At 38.2% G+C, this 16,426-nt stretch overlaps 1 protein-coding gene across 1 annotated transcript in view; it reads left to right on the forward strand.

Moving 5' to 3' along the window:
• The first annotated feature begins 725 nt into the window (after positions 1–725).
• AKAP10 (A-kinase anchoring protein 10) overlaps positions 726–16,426 on the forward strand; it is a 51,456-nt gene continuing 35,755 nt past the window's right edge. The window contains exons 1-4 of the mRNA XM_037495119.2: positions 726–967; positions 7,576–7,623; positions 11,874–12,056; positions 15,698–16,252. Coding sequence (XP_037351016.1) covers positions 880–967; positions 7,576–7,623; positions 11,874–12,056; positions 15,698–16,252 — 874 coding nt within the window. The 5' untranslated portion in view covers positions 726–879. The remainder of the gene's footprint in view (positions 968–7,575; positions 7,624–11,873; positions 12,057–15,697; positions 16,253–16,426) is intronic.

The following is a 16,426-nucleotide window of genomic DNA, read 5'->3' on the forward strand; positions in this document are numbered from 1 at the left end:
GCTTTAGGGATACATGAGGGATTGGAAGATTAAAAAATAAAAAATGGCTCGAGGGTTGATTCAATGCAGTTTTAGTAGGTAAATATTGAAGAGTTTTTGTGTTGCTGTTCCTTTCAAATTACAGCATTTACAGGGATGGCGTTTTGAAAATATGTCCACTTCTTTTTCATTGCTGAGGTCACTATGACCGAGAGGAGCAAAAGAGCCGCATAAAGCAGGTTATGCGTTATTTCCCATCTGCAGAATTCTACCTCTCTCCCACAAGCCTGGGATCTGCTTCCCTGGGAAAGCGCTGGTCGCAAAGTAGGGTGAAGCTGCTTTTGCAAGGGAACACCTTTTAGTCAAACTCGAACGGAGAAACGGTGGGGCTACACCAGAGAGAGGTGGCAATGGCCCTGCCCGTGACACGGGCACGCTCTGGAGGTATCCCATGGCCCGGTGCCCAGCACCCGAGGCGCCAGCCCATGGCGGCTCCAGAGCACCTCCCGCCCCGGCAGAACTCGCTTTGCACGGACGTGGGCTGCACCGCTCCGCCGAAGGTCAGAGCCCCAAGTCAGAAACCCGCATCGGAGACGGAGTCTCGGGCAAGGGGCGCAGGCCGCACGCGCGCAGGGTCATGTGGGCGGCGCGGGCGCCGTGGGCGCGTGCCCCCGCACCCACGAGAGGAGGCGGGGAGGGGGCGGGGCCGGCGGCGCGACCTCCCGTGAAGCCTCGCGCGGGGAAGGACCGGAACTCCGGGCGGGCGGCTTGTTGATAATATGGCGGCAGGCGCTGCCTGGGCTTCTGGAGGAGGCGGTGTGGCCCACACCCGGAAGAAGGGTCTCTTTTCAGGCTAGTGCGGCAGTCGCTGCGGACCCGGAAGTCCGGGCCAGTTGCTGAATGAGGGCAGCCGGTCCCTCCCCGCGACAGTCCCCCCGCGCCCTCCGCCCCGACCCGGGCCCCGCCATGTCCTTCTTCCGGCGGAAAGGTAGCAGGGGGGGCGCCGGCGGGGAGCCAGGCCGGGCTCTGGGGCGGCGGTGGGGCTGGTGGGCCTCCTAGGGCTTCCTCCTGGCGGTGGCGAGGCCCATGGTCTCCGCGCAGTCGTCCCCTGCGTGCCTCGCTCTGCTCTGGGACTCTGCAGGGAGGGAACGGTGGCCTCGTGCGAGGTCAGAAGGGCATGGTCTCGCTGATCCCAAAGTGTTTGTTGAAACCCATACAGAGTAATGCCTGTTTGAGTAAAAACAGCATTTTGGGGGGGGTGTGTGTGGGGGTGTGTACACGTTCGTTGTACAGTAGGTCAAGAAAAAGGAAAATTCTTTTAGTGCCTTGTTACGGAAGTCTGGCTTTTCAGAATATTGAAGGCTTTATGTTTAAAAGCAACACGTGAAAAAATTGTTTTCTTCTATTAGGGCGCTTTTCCAAGCTCCACTGTTTGGGGGGCTGGATAGGTAGGAGGAAGGATTCTGTTCCTAAAATAACACTACTTGTTTTAAAGTTCCCTGATGAAGACTACTTCTTTTGATGACTTAGCAAGTTTACTATCTACTGGAATCTTAACTTTAAAAACAAACTACTTATAATTCTGATTTTCACTTGTAATAACTGCTCACTTTTTAAGTAGAGGAAGCTTGATTTTGATTCTGGATAAAGTTATTAGCTTTCATTACCAGTACCTATCCAAAGTGAATAAGTATGTGTCTTTTTGGGTAATAGGTTGGATATTAGAGAAAGACCATAGTAGGTAGCTCTCAGATCTATACTTACTGCTTCAGAGAAAATATTCTGAACATAAACAGGTTTTGAATAAAGCACTAGTTTAAAACAGGGGCTTGGGTTCCCATGACAGTTCTGTTCCTGACTGTATTTAACTTGGGATAGAAAGTTGTTAACTTACTTTCCTCTCTCACTTGAAAATTAGATGATTTCTAAAGCCCCCATTCAACTCTATGAATTAAAAAATTCTTTTTAACTACATAGAAACTAATGCTATGTGGTGAATGAATGAAAACAGTACTGATGGTACCGGGTAAGATGGTACCGGGAAGCTTTATTGGTTAAGTGTTTTCATGGTGTTAATAACTGTTAAATGGTGTTGAAGTGTTAGGTTTTCAGGGGGAAAAAAGCATTCTGTGTATGAGGCACATTGCATGTTACAAAACATACTATTGTCTTTATTCAACCAATACTTTTGACTCTTTGCTGTTTGCCAGACACTGTAGTGGACCCCCACTACAGAGCACTGAACAAGACAGAGTCCCTGCACTGATGGAGCTTATTGCCTTTTGGATGAGACAACCAATGAATAAACAAATCTGTGTGTGTGTGTGTGTGTGTGTACACACTTGTAGAAATTAAGTAAAGTGTTACAAAAGACATTACCCAAGTGAAGAAACATTTAGGTTGAGTATAAGAGAAGGACCATAGTTGGTGACCTTAAAACTTAGAACTGAAGGATTAATAGAAGGTAACATAGAGGCCAGGAAAGATCATCCTAGAAAACAGGGAATAGAATGTTTGTAGCTTGTGAGGCAAGAGTTTAGTGACCTTCAAGAAAGGAAAGAAGACCTGTGATTTGTTTGTAAAGAGGTAGAAGGATGCATAGTTTAATAAGCCAAGATTAGGTTTTATTCTAAGTGTAGATAGTATTTAAATTTTTTAAAGAGTGATCTTATTTTATGTTTTAAAAAAATCATTTTAGATATTTTTTGGAGGGACTCCCTGTTGGTGCAGCAGTTAGTCTCAGCGCTATCAAGCTATATCACCAGCCACTGCAGCACGAGTTCCATCCCCTGCCAGGGAGCTTACCCTCATGGCCCAGCAGACCTCTCCTGTCTCATCCCCATGCTCCCCTCAGCAGTCTATTTTAGTTGATCCGCCTATTCTGTTTCCCACTCTGTCTCTGGTGAATCCTCTCACCCCCCCCCCCACTTCTGGCCTGTACCCCAGTTCTTTTATGCATAAATAAATATAGGCCAGAGGTGGGGAGAGGGTGAGAGGATTCATCAGAGACAGAGTGGGAAACAGAACAGGCGGATCTACTGAAATACTCTGCTGAGGGGAGCAGCGGGCAAAACGAGAGGTCTGCTGCACCTTGTGTGTCAGTTCCCTCGAAGTGAATGGAACTTCTGCTGCAGTGGCATTGGATAGCTTCATAGTGCTGAGACTTAACCCCCTTGTGCCACCAGGGAGGCCTTAGATGTTTTTTGGAGACTGAATGTGACAAGTAGAAGCTGGAAATTGTCCTATTTAGGGATGCCATTCACTCTTTCAATACCACTTTAAAATGCCAACTGTATGCTCATCACTTCCAAACTAATATCTCCCATTTGGAGTCCAGACTAGTATATCCAACTGTTGCTCTACTTTACTTTGTACCTCTATCTAATAGATATTTAATAGATAGACTACAAATTATTCTATTTGTAAATACAATAGACTAGCAGATAAATCTTTAACTTACTATATGTACAGCTCAGATTTAGTGCTCCTAAAACTGTTCCTACAGATTTTCTCAGTAAATTGCATTTCTGGCCTGTTAATTGCTCAGGCTAAAACTTTGGTACATTCTTGAGCCTCTCTCTCCTATTTTATGTTTTATCAATCAGCAAATCTGTTAGGTTTTTTCCAAAACATATCCCAATCCAACCACTTCTCATCATGCCTAGCCATTTTACATCCTGCTGTATTTACGCTGGATGGTTAAGAAAGTCTTTTGAGAAGTTGTCATTCACATCTCAGATTAAATGTCAAGAAGAAGCTGGTTTTTGAAGATTGAAGAAGCAGAATTATTTTGCTACAGCCTCAATTTGGCTTCCCTTCTTCCATCCTTGACCTCTATGGCATATTTACAAAATGCATTGTGCCACACCTCTGTTCAAATTCCTTCAGTGACTTCCAGCACTTGGCCCGCCATAATCTAGGTTCCATTTTCTTTCTGTTTGTCTCCTGTTGTCCTTCTCCATCATTTCAATTATTTTATCTTCCTTATTAAGTGCATTCCCACCTCTGGACCTTTTGTACTTCTTTCTACATGGAAACCTCTTCCCACAAATACCCGCCTCTTTGCTTCCTTACCTCTTTTAGGTTTTTGGTCAATTGGCATCTTAGTGAAACTTTCTCTGACCATCCTACTTCAGATTGCAGCCCCTGGTCCCAGTGGTCCCTTCCCCTTGCCCTACTTAATTTTTCTTTATGGCATTTATCACTATGTAGTTTATTGGGATAGATTCTGATTTTTGTTCATAACTGCATCCCATGACTAAGTGCCTGGGATACAATTAAGAATTTAGTAAATATTTCTTAAAAGAGTAAATAAAAATAAGGAAAAATTCAGCTAGCGATAAGTACTGTTCAGGGAATTTAAACGATGACATGGGAGTAGGTCACCTGATGACAGTTGGTGTCATTATAACAATTCATATAGTAAGGAAGGCTTGTCTGAGAAAATAGTGTTTAGACTGAGGTCTGACTGCGGGCAACCAGCCTTGTAAAGCCAGAGAGAATTGGGAGTACAAATGTTATGAGTCAAGGATGAGCTGGGTCTGAAATAATATAGCTTGAATAAATGATGGGAATAAAAAAATAAATGGAAGACTTTGGGCTCAGAACTTGGGATAAGAGGAATCAAAATGACCTTTCCCCTAGGGTATGGTCTCATTTATAAAAGCCAGGTCATAGCCCCTTCTGTCTGTCCTCAGTCTTCTGACCTATGGTAAGGGTAAAGTATTGTGGAAAAAGAAGTATTGACCAGAAAGTCAGATGTTCCATTTCTATTCATTCTGTTGATGAGAATCTACTTATATGGTCATAACAAATTGCAAAGGAAGTGTAGAAAAGTTAACTGGTTATAAAACAGGCTATAACCCCTTCCCTGAGAAGGGGTGAATGAGTGACCATTCCCTGCCAAACCATAGGCAAGAATGCTTTCTTGCCTGAAAGAGAACTTGGATTAATCTAGGTTTTTGAAGTTAAGGAAAATGAGCCATTAGCAAAGGAGAATCGAAAATAAAATGCCATGCATATAGGAGTACAATCTCATGGAAATTAAGAGATGGTAACATTTGGAAAAGTAGGTAGTATTGTTTTAAATGTCACTTGCAAAGGTCACGATAAATGGAAGTAGCTTCCTAGTTAGATAATGTTGAAATAATTGATGAGTTGTATGAGTAGTGTGTGTAATGGGTTGAGGGGAGATGAAGTGAGGAAAACATAGTAACGAAAGACAGCGTTTCCAAGAAATTTTGCAGTGAAAAGGGACAATTGGGGGCTATTGGGTTAAAAGATTTTTTTTTTTTTTTTTTTTTTTTTGAGACAAGTGAAGCTAAGGCACATTGTATGCTGATAGGAATGATCAGTAGAGGGAGAAAGGTGTTTACCTGCAGGAAGTTCTTGAGAAAGCCTGAAGGGTAGGGATGACTGACTGTACCAAGATTTGGTTTGGTTAGGGTATTCTGCTGGGGATAATTGGTAGAGTGTTTTGTATAAAGTTTAAAAAACCTTCAGTCAGTGCTATATATTGTTTATGAACACATAGATATAGTAAAGGGTAAAAAGGTGGAGAAAATAAACATTCAGTTTATGAAGTTACTTCTGTAGGAAGAAGAGGAGTGAGATGAGAGGGAAATTGCAGTTGGACCTGCTGTTTTATTCTAAATTTTTTTAAGCATATGTGGCATAATGTTAAGATTTGCTAGCTCTAAGTGTTCCTCATGTTAAGGTGTACTCTTTGTTTTAAATGTTTCGTAATCGAAATAGGCAAACAAAAAGCGTGGCTAGTAGTACAAAATATGGTGGCAGAAATCTTAATAGATCAGTAATTATAATAAATACAAATAAATTAAAATCTGTATGGCTGAAAATCTAGCAGAAGCCAAAATTCAGCCATAGTTACTTTCCAGAGCAACTATGGAAAAAAATTCAGTCATAATTACTTTTTAGAGTATACAACCAAAGCATTAAGGACATAGAGAAATTGAAAATAAATGGGTGGAAAAGATATACCAGACAGTGTTAATCAGAAAAAGCTTGTGTAGCAAATGAAATACTTTAAAGCACAAAACATTATTAGGGATAGAAAAGCCTCCACATTATGATGAAATGACCAGATGACTAGTCAGATAAAATTCTGATCTGGTTTGCACCTGATATTGGTCTCAAAATATATCAAGCAAAATAGATAGACTTTCGAGGAGAAATCAAGAAATTCATATTATATTTAGTTTTAAGAATGTTCTTTCTTAGAAATAAAGAGTGTTATTACAATAAACAGAAATAGTTAGAAATAGGCTAATCCAGACAGTAGAAACACAGTAATCTTCAGATTGGATTCCTATTATGTACTGTTTATGAGGATCATGGGAAGGTTAAAAGTAAAAGCATGGAAAATATATTCAGGACCTACCAGCAACAAAAAGCTAATAGAGTCTTCATAATAGCACATACACAAAAAAAGAAAAGTTAAGCTTTGGGAGAGGAGGGGAACAAAAAGAGTCATTGTTTCCAGATAAGTATGACTGTGTACTAGAAAACTCAAGGAAATCTGCACTTGTACCATGAAAAGTCATTAAAGTTTGATTGGGTTCTTATAAAATGTACGTGTTCATATATGTGTTTAAATTTCAGTTGTATTTCTGTATGCCAATAAAAACGAGACTGAAATCTTTATGGAATTTATAAAACATAATTAAGGGATATAAAAGAAGACCCAAATAAATGGAGAGGTATACTGTGTTCCTCAATAGACTTAATACAAAAAAAGATAGGAGCTCTTCTCCCAAATTAAGTAATTAACAAGTCAGTGCTGTTTTTAAATTGTCTGTGAAGATTTTAGGATCAGGACAAGTTGATCTGTTGGGGAAAGAGGGTCTGTGTTGAGATTTTTCATGGTGAGGCTATAGAAAGTCTGTAATGTTGGAAAAACACAGGAAAAGAGGATTAAAATAAGAGTTCACATTGGCTTAAACTGCCTTGCGCCTTCTTTTCTTGGATATTACATAGTTAGCATATCTATAATAATATTTCTACTGTTTTGTTTAATAGAGGAGAGATTGTATAATTATTCAGGGAAGTTGTTAAACTTTTGAGCATTAGAAGTTTAGAAAGTTTGCAGCTGATACTGTGGGTGGACTACACAGAAGGAGTAAGATGTGATATACAAAGAACTCTTTTTATTCAGGATGTGTTTTAGTATCCCCTTCAGTGGGTGACACATTATTTTTTCATGTGCAGCCCTCTAAAGTAGGTGCTAAAGTTATAAGTAATTTTATAAATCAAGGACTTGAAACTCAGAGAAGGTGGGATGTTGTCCAGTTCACATAGGTGGTAATAAGTAGCAGAGCCAGAACTCTGGTATTCTTACATTGTCTCTCCTTAAGCACTCTAAGTCTTTTTGACTGAATGTTGTTCAAAGGTCACTTCCCTAGAGAAACTTCCCCTAACAGCTGCCCTGCCCCCCCCCCTTTAAGGAAATTAGTCCATTATTATAGAACTTGAATACTCCTTTGTTAAAATAAGACTTGTCTAAGTTTTACAATGTATTGATATAAAATATATCTTTTTGACTGCAAAAGGTGGTTATGATAGTCTTTCATTTTACAGTGAAAGGCAAAGAACAAGAGAAAACTGCAGATGTGAAGTCAATTAAAGGTGAGTTCAGTAGCTTTCATTGTACTCAAAAGTGATGTGCTTTGCTTTTATGAATTCTTTAATTCTGTTATTGTCTCCCTTTTGGCATTAATCCTTGCTGCCCTGTTTTACAATTTTTGATTGTGACTTACTTTCCTTTTTTAGCTTATGTACTCTTTGGCACCTAACATATAATAGAATTTTACTATTCATTTGTTGACTGTACTAGTGATAACAATGAACTAATACTCTTTATTGTCCCCTAAAAGTAATTAGCTGACTTTATTTAAAAGAAATAAAAAGCAAAACATGTAGTCTGTAGTTGTCTTTAGACACTTAAAAGGCTTGGTTTTCTGTTGCTTATCCAGAAGTGTGGTTGATTACAGTTTTTATTTCTTTATTACTTTGGATGAATGACCTTAATTTAAAATTTATTGGGTAGTTTATTGCAATCTATATATTGTCCTTAATTATAGGTCAGAACATGCTATTTTTGGATTGTAATCTGGACTGTAGTTTTGACTATGTACAAAGATTGGAATGAGAAAATTATAATAGAAATTATTTCCATAGCCATTCCATATAGATTTCATCAGTGCAATTATTACATGAAATTTGTGGATTGCTACTTTTTTAGATTTTTCTTTCAAATGTTTGTGTTTTGTGACTAGCAGTGGGTATTAACTATATGTTCAATTTGCTTACTTATAATGTAGAGACTTACAGAATTAGTGAAGAAATAGGGTACCTTTCAGACTATTTTCTGTTTTCTTCTGATAATGTTGAAGTCAAGTGGTTTTCACATTAGTTCATACTCCTTTTTTTTTTTTTTTTTTTTGTATTTTTAATGACAAACAGAACAAACCTAAAATTGCAGCTTCTGGAAAACCATTTGTTCTTGCCAGTCTTGTACCTCTCCTTGAATATGACCTGGTCCTCTTGTTAGTCCTTGCATTTAAGAGCAGATCTCTAGAGACATCCTTATTGACAACAGTTTTGTCCAAGGGGATATCCACAGAGTACCTTGTTATAAATTTGCACAAAAGACTTAATCTTTGATCTTTGTGGTGATTTTCTTCCCGTCCATAGCAGCTGTCACTTTGCATTAAGGATAGCATCTGACCAAGAGCAGTACCACCTTCCTGAGTTTCATGAACTTGCCCATTAAGACAGCAACCACTTAGGCCTATAGCAAAAAGGAGGGACTGGCACTTTTGCTAACCTTTCATCCTAGGGAGAGTTCCATACTGCTTTCTTGAAGCAAAATTTGATTGGCATTGATAAGGACTAAAAGCCTGTAGCAAGCAGAGGCATGTGAAGATTAGATACGATTGTAATAGAGAAAAGGAATTTTGATGTGTCTCACACACAGCAGTCTTGTATTCTAAATTCTGCCATTTTAACTGTGAGCTTGGGAAGTCTAGTAACTTTCTTCAGATTCTTCATTTGTAAAATGAAAAGATTGGACTACCTAACTTCTGAATCTATACTAGGCTAAAATACCCCATGCCTGTGCTTTACTTATGATTGTAATCTGTGCTTGACATTAACTGACTTAACCTTAGAATAATACAGAAGCAGTACAGGAAATAGACCCTCAAGAAGTTTGCTCTCTGGTTAGAAGGACAAACTTACTCATGGAATAGTTGCAGATAGACCAAATAGTAGCTATCATTTATTGAACATCTATTCTGTTCTAGACATTAGATAAAATTATGGCTGTAACAACGAGCAAAAAAGATTGGATCCTTTCATCACTAAACTTACAGATCAATAGGGGAGATGAACATTAAACAAATAATTCTAGGTGGCTTGTGCAATATTGGTGGTGATAGAGATCTAGACAGTTCAATTTATCAGGTAAAATGGACAGAATTTTGTCATTGATTAAATATGAGGTATTGGGGCCTCCCTGGTGGCACAGGCGGTTGAACGCAGTGCTGTGGAGATGTCCGCAGCCTCTGCAGTGCCGGTTCAATCAACGCCGGCAGTGGAGCAAGCCACATGGTGTGGCAGACCTCTCCTGTCTCTCCCGTGGCTCCCCTCAGCAGTGTATTTCGGTCATTCTGCCTGTTCTGTTCCCCACTCTGTCTCTGGTGAATCCTCTCACCCCCCCCCCCACACCGTTGGCCTGTGCCCCAGTTCTTGTATGCATAAATAAATAAATCTTTAAAAAAAAAATGATATAAGGGAGAGAGAGGTTTAAGGTTGACACCTTTCTGACTTGCCTAAACACTGTTAACTAGTAGAAAAGGGAGTTTACAGCTAAAAAAGATTGTTCTAGTAACAATTGAAGGTTTGAGAATAAATGTGTCTTCTAGCAGAAAGAAAAAAAGAACAGAAAAAGAAAGAGGTTGTATCTAATTAATAAATGTGTACTGAAAGAATAGGAGGATGAACAGATAGAGTAAATTAAAAAGAGTGGAATACCGTGGAAACCAAAAAAAGATAAGATTAAGAGGAAGGAACTTGCAAAATGAGTTGTGAGTTTCTGCTAGAGATGTTAAGAAAGAGGAAGAAAAAGTCCAGTTAGTAGATTTTATAAAATGTAAACATCTAACTAGAAAACAATTGGAAAATCTCATTCTTACAGAATGTTATTTGTAACTTGTACATAAAAAAATTAGCTACTACTGTTTATAAATTTGCTGAAATTATTTTCTACCTTCAATTTATCATGAAAAAATAAAAATGAAAGAATTTCTTCTCAAGTTGAAAAAATTATTTGAAAAAAACTCCATTGCATGATTCTCCTAACTCTTGTTGAATGACGGATAAATAGATACCTGGAAAACAGGTATGGACATTCATGTTCTTATCTGTTTTAGTCTATCAGTCATCTCAAAGAGTAAAAGATTAAATGAATTATGGTATTTATTTTTAAGAAATATTAGCAGTGGGGCCTCCCCGGTGGCGCAGCGGTTGAACGCTGGTTTGTGAAGCTGCCCGCAGCCTCGGCAGCGCCGGTTCGATCCCCGGCTGCTCCCCGGCCACCGGAGGAGGGTCCCACATGGCACGCAGACCTCTCCTGCCGCCTGCTGCTCCCCTCAGCAGTGTACTTCGGTCCTTCAGCCTGCTCTGCTCCCCGCTCTGGCTCTGGTGAATTCTCTCACCCTCCCACGCCTCTGACTGTACCCAGTGCCTGTATAAATAAATAAATAAAATCTTTAAAAAAAAATATTAGCAGTATTAGATTCTGTGTCTGCGAACTGTTAGCTAAGATTGAGAGCCCTTGTTGACTGCTCAGTAAAATCAGTGGTGCTAGTAGATACATGTTTAGTTATCTGAGAGTATTTGAGGGTATGGAATGCTAAGTGACCTGTATCGTTTCTGTCCTTGCTATGGCAGTGTACTAAACCAAAATGTTTTAAAAACCTCTGAGAAGAATCATTGATATTTGTATGAAATAAATAGGATACATACAATTTTAATTTAGCTGTAGCTACAAATTTATAGGATTGCTTTGACAATGTTTTAATACTGGAAACTAACCTTTTGAAGTCAAAGTTAATGATATTAGTATTTCTCCAGACTATTTTGTAAAGTTTTAAGTATGCTTTACCTTTAATCACAAATGCTTTTTATTAAATGGAAAATTTCTGTTAATTAAAAAGTAAAATAAGTATTCTGAAGAGCATTTTTCTGATTACCCCCCATCCCCAAGCTTTTATTCTGCAATTTTAGGTTTGTCCCTTAGGCAAGCAAGAATTAAGGAATTGAAAAGGTCCATATTTCAGAACGCTACCTGGCTTTGGCACTTTATATCCTCAATAGAAATTCTCGAAGATTTCTTTCAATTCACTTTTTTGGCATAATATTTTGAGTTATAAATACAAATAGGGCATTAGTAAATTTTGTCATGTGAGTACTTAAGAGTTATATTATAGGGCCTCCCCGGTGGCGCAGCAGATGAGTGCTGGGCAGCAAAGCTGCCCGCAGCCTCTGCAGCGCCGGTTAGATCCCTGGCCACCGGTTAGATCCCCGGCCGCTGGCGCGGGTCCTACATGGCGCGCAGGCCTCTCCTGCCGTGCCCGCTGCTCCCCTCAGCAGTGTACTTCATCATTCTGCCTGTTTTGTTCCCCACTCTGGCTCTGGTGAATCCTCTCACCCTCCGGTGCTTCTGACTGTACACAGTGCTTGTATAAATAAATAAATAAATCTTTAAAAAAAAGTTATAAAATTTTTAAAGTTATCCTAAAGCCCTCTTTTGAAACAGTGTTTAGATTATCAAATTGTGTGTAATTTTTTAACAATTTTTTGAAAAATTATAGCTTCAATATCCGTACATTCCCCACAAAAAAGCACTAAAAATCATGCCTTGCTGGAGGCTGCAGGACCAAGTCATGTTGCAATCAATGCCATTTCTGCCAACATGGACTCCTTTTCAAGTAGCAGGACAGCAACACTTAAAAAGCAGCCAAGCCACATGGAGGCCGCTCATTTTGGTGACCTGGGTAAGTAACTGTCACTTTTTGATAACTTCTAATGGGAAGAAGGGTTTGAGAATAACATGTGAAGCTTCTGGTAAAGGATATTAACCTTGTAATTGGAAGGGGCTTTAAAATAAGTATTTAAACTAGAATAACAGCTATAAGTGTAATTGATGGCATTATGTTGTTCTCTATATAAAATACGAAGTAGAAAAAGGAACCATTTCCTAAAGAAGAAACACATTTGACTACTAAATATATGAAAAAGATGTCTCACTTTACTAATGCATGGGGAAATGCAAGTTGAAACAAATAGTTATTCCTCCCTAACATATTAACAAACATTTAAAGATTGATACTTTTAATTTTAATGTACATGCAGGAAAGTAGCCATTCCTATTAAGTTGAAGTGCAAATTGGTGAATAACTTTGAATGTCAATTTTGAAGTATTTATCAAAATATAAGCCCTCACATATGCTCACATAACACACACAAAAATGAACATACAAGTGTGTAAAAGACTATTCATTGCATTTTTTTTGTGATACTAAAAAATTAGGAACAGCATATAAATACCTTTATTAGATAAGTAGTCAAATTGTAGTATACCCATACTCTAGAATATCCATACTATGTAACCTTTTTAAAGTCTGAAGAGGACCTGGAAAAATGTCTGAGAAATGTTATATGTATAGTAGGATCTCCATTATGTTAAAATAACTCATCTTTACCCACCCCAAATAAAAGATATGCAAGAAAAGATCCTTGTTTTCTGAATAGTTATTACCCAAAGTTTTTTGCTTATAAAAAGTTGTATGTCCACCATGGAATATTACTCAGCATTCAAAAAAGATAAACAAAAAAGATAAACACATGCAATTTGCAGCAACATGGATGGAGCTGGAAGGGATCATGCTCTGCGAAATAAGCCAGAAAGAAAAAGAAAAATACCAGATGGTCTCACTCATAGCAGGAATCTAGAAAACTTAAATAAGGGACCAGGAAAAAAAATAACTATAAGAAAGAAAATATCAAAATCAACAAACAACTATGAACCAGAGACACTCTGTGGGGGGTGGGGGAGCGGGGAAAGGAGGGTTGGGGTCAAAATAAGGGTGTTGTAATTGTATGGGGAATATAAAAATAAAATTTAAATAAATAAAAATAAAATAAAATAAAAAGTTGTATGTCATGTTACCAAAAGCTAAGAAGAAAAAAAAAATGAATAAATCAACTCCTAATAAAATTAATGTCTCTTTTGGTATCCCTCTCTACTTATTAACATTTAGTATATTCAAAGCCAAGATGTTAAAGTCATCGTGGGTTATTCTCAGCAGTACACTGCCAACACTCATATGGATCATAAAGTTAAATGTACATTTTACTGGATTACTCATACATTGTGGATGGGGGTGTAAATGGTAATCACTGTGAAAAACAGTTTTGTAGTTTCCTATGAAGCTAAACACGCAATTACCATGTGACCCAGCATTTGCACGCCGAGGCACTTATCCCAGAGAACTGGAAACTTACATTCACACATAAGTGTTTATACCAATCTTTGTAGCAGCTTAAAAGCCGAAAACTTATGTCCTTCAACAGGTAATTAAACAAACAGGTACAGTCGTACCATAGACTATACCTCAACAATAAAAGGGAACAGACTGTGATATACATAACAGCTTAGATGAGTGTCAAGGAAATTTTGCTGAGACACAAAAGCCAACCCCAAGAGGTTATATACAGTATGGTTCCATTTCTATAATCTTGAAATGACACAATTATAGAAACGAAGAACACGTTAGTGTTAGGCAAAGATTACGGATGGTGGAGGTTAGAGAAGGCCATGTGAGGGATCCCTTTGGTATTAGAACTGTATCTTGGGGGGCCTCCTTGGTGTTGCAGGGGGTTAAGGTGCAGCACTATGAAGCTGTCTGTAGCTGCTGCAGCATGAGTTGAATCTCCAACCTCGCCTGTCTCACCTGCTCCCCTCAGCAGTATATTTCAGTCAATCCACCTGTTCTGTTCCCCACTCTGTCTGGTGAATCCTCTCACACCCTGCACCTCTGGCCTATACCCCAGTTCTTAGATACATAAATAAATATTTAAAAAAACTATCTTGGAGGTGATTACATGAATCTACACAGGTGATAAAATGGAGTGGAACTAAATACAGGCACAAATGAGTACTAGTAAGCCTGGAGAAATCTGAATAGTATTGATAGAGTATATCAATGTCAATATCTTGATGTAACTGTAGGGGAAAACTGAGTAGCAGATGGGATCTCTTATTTCTTAGAACTGTTTGTGAATCTACCATTATGTCAAAATTAAATGTTTAATTAAAAAGAATTCTTAGTCTTAGCAAAGGATCAGGATTTCTTGAAGTTCATCAGAGTGATAATGACAAAGATGGACTAGTTAACATTGATAATAACAGTCAGCAAAGATAATGACCCCTGAAGTGCTTCAAAAGAAAATTATTTAAATCAAAGGAGTAAGAAAACCCTTTTAAAAAATTAGTGAAGCCCTCAGTTAATTTTATGCAAATGGGCCTCTTTATAGCATACTGTGAAAGTAAAAAATTTTTCCTTAAAAATTTTAATAATTTACTTGTGCTTATAATTATGACCTAAATTTAGTTAAATACAAAATAAACATATTTTTATTAAGCTTAGTTTTATTCTCCAAGATAAAATCCCAGAGTTACTCTTAATTCTGTTATAAATAATGCTGGGAGTTCATAATACTTTTCTAGCTATATCCACACATCTACAGTTTTTCAGAACAAGTTCCTAGAAGGGGAGTTAGTTATTAGATTGAAAATCATACAGATTGCTATGGCTTCGTTGTATTTTATTAGGTACTTCTCCAAAGAGGTTTGGCCAACAGTTGCCTATTTTGCTGTTCTCTTGTTAGTGTTTATTACTTAAAAAAAATCTAACAGGCAAAAATGTTATCTTGTATTAATTTGCTTTGGTGAGATTTCTTAATGTGGTTGAATTTTTTATAGGCTTTTTTTTTTTTTTGATGCTTGATACTATGGGACTTCTATAATAAAAATTTTTTTTAAGAAAAATATCAGATGGTTTCACTCATAGGAGGAAGATAGTGGAACCAAACAAGAGATGGGGGGGAAAAAACAACCCAAAAACAAATCTAGTAGGCAAAAGATAAATCAGAGTAAATCAGAGACATTCGCTGGGGCAAGTGGCAGGGGGGTTAGGGAGAGAGGGAGCAGAACAGAGGAGGGAAGAACATAAGAGACTATGGTGATGGTTCACGGGTGACTTTGTGGTGGGAATTCTATGGGGATTACACCTGAGAGGAGAAATCAAACATTGTACAAAAATGAGCACTGATGTAAAAAATACATATGTAAATTAAAAAAAGATTTTTAGAAATATAATTTAGCTGAATTCCATGAAAAGAGATTAAGGATTGAGTGACAATGAATTTTTAAAAAGTTTAAGTAATTATTGGACAGTTGTGTTTTTGCTTGGTTAGAAATCAAAACTATGGCATTTTAAATTCTTTATTCATTTAAATTGCTAGGAAGTAAACTTTATTCAAGACATTTTGATACCACTGATGCTAAAAGTGGCTGACTAATCAATTGATCTTAAATTTGTTATTGAACTGTTAATTTTTTTGCTTATTTTAGGTAGATCTTGTCTCGACTACCAGACTCAAGAGACCAAATCAAGTCTTTCAAAGACTCTTGAACAAGTCTTACATGACACTATTGTCCTCCCGTATTTCATTCAATTCATGGAACTTCGGAGAATGGAGCATTTGGTTAAATTTTGGCTAGAGGCTGAAAGCTTTCACTCTACAACTTGGTCCCGAATAAGAGCACACAGTCTGAACACAGTAAAGCAAAGCTCTTTGGCTGAGCCTGTCTCTCCATCTAAAAAGCATGAAACTACATCTTTTGTAACCGAGTCTCTTGACAAGAGATTGGAGGATTCTAGTTCAGCCCAGTTGCTTATGACTCGGTCAGAAGGATTGGACCTGAATAACAGAACTAGCAACACTCAGAATCACTTGCTGCTTTCCCAGGAATGTGATAGTGCCCATCCTCTCCATCTTGAGATGGCTAGAACAGGAACTTACCAAGTTTCCATGGAAACCCAAGAATCTTCCTCCAGACTTATTGTAACTAGTAGAAATAGTCCCTCTTCTCCGCTAAAGGAATTATCAGGAAAACTAATGAAAAGTAAGTATGTGATTTTCTTTTCTCTTTATCCTGTTGGTTTTGTGTTTTTTTAATCACTTTACAAAGTGAAACTTGACATGGGGAATAACAGAATTGTGATAGTTTTCATGGACCTATTTGCAAATTTGGAAGGATTTGGAGAACACCCTGAAGTGAGTAGGATCAGTGTATGAA

This window comes from Talpa occidentalis, unplaced genomic scaffold, assembly GCF_014898055.3.
Source record: "Talpa occidentalis isolate TD23 unplaced genomic scaffold, MPIMG_talOcc4v2.1 talOcc4.7, whole genome shotgun sequence".
NCBI classification, from domain to species: domain Eukaryota; kingdom Metazoa; phylum Chordata; class Mammalia; order Eulipotyphla; family Talpidae; genus Talpa; species Talpa occidentalis.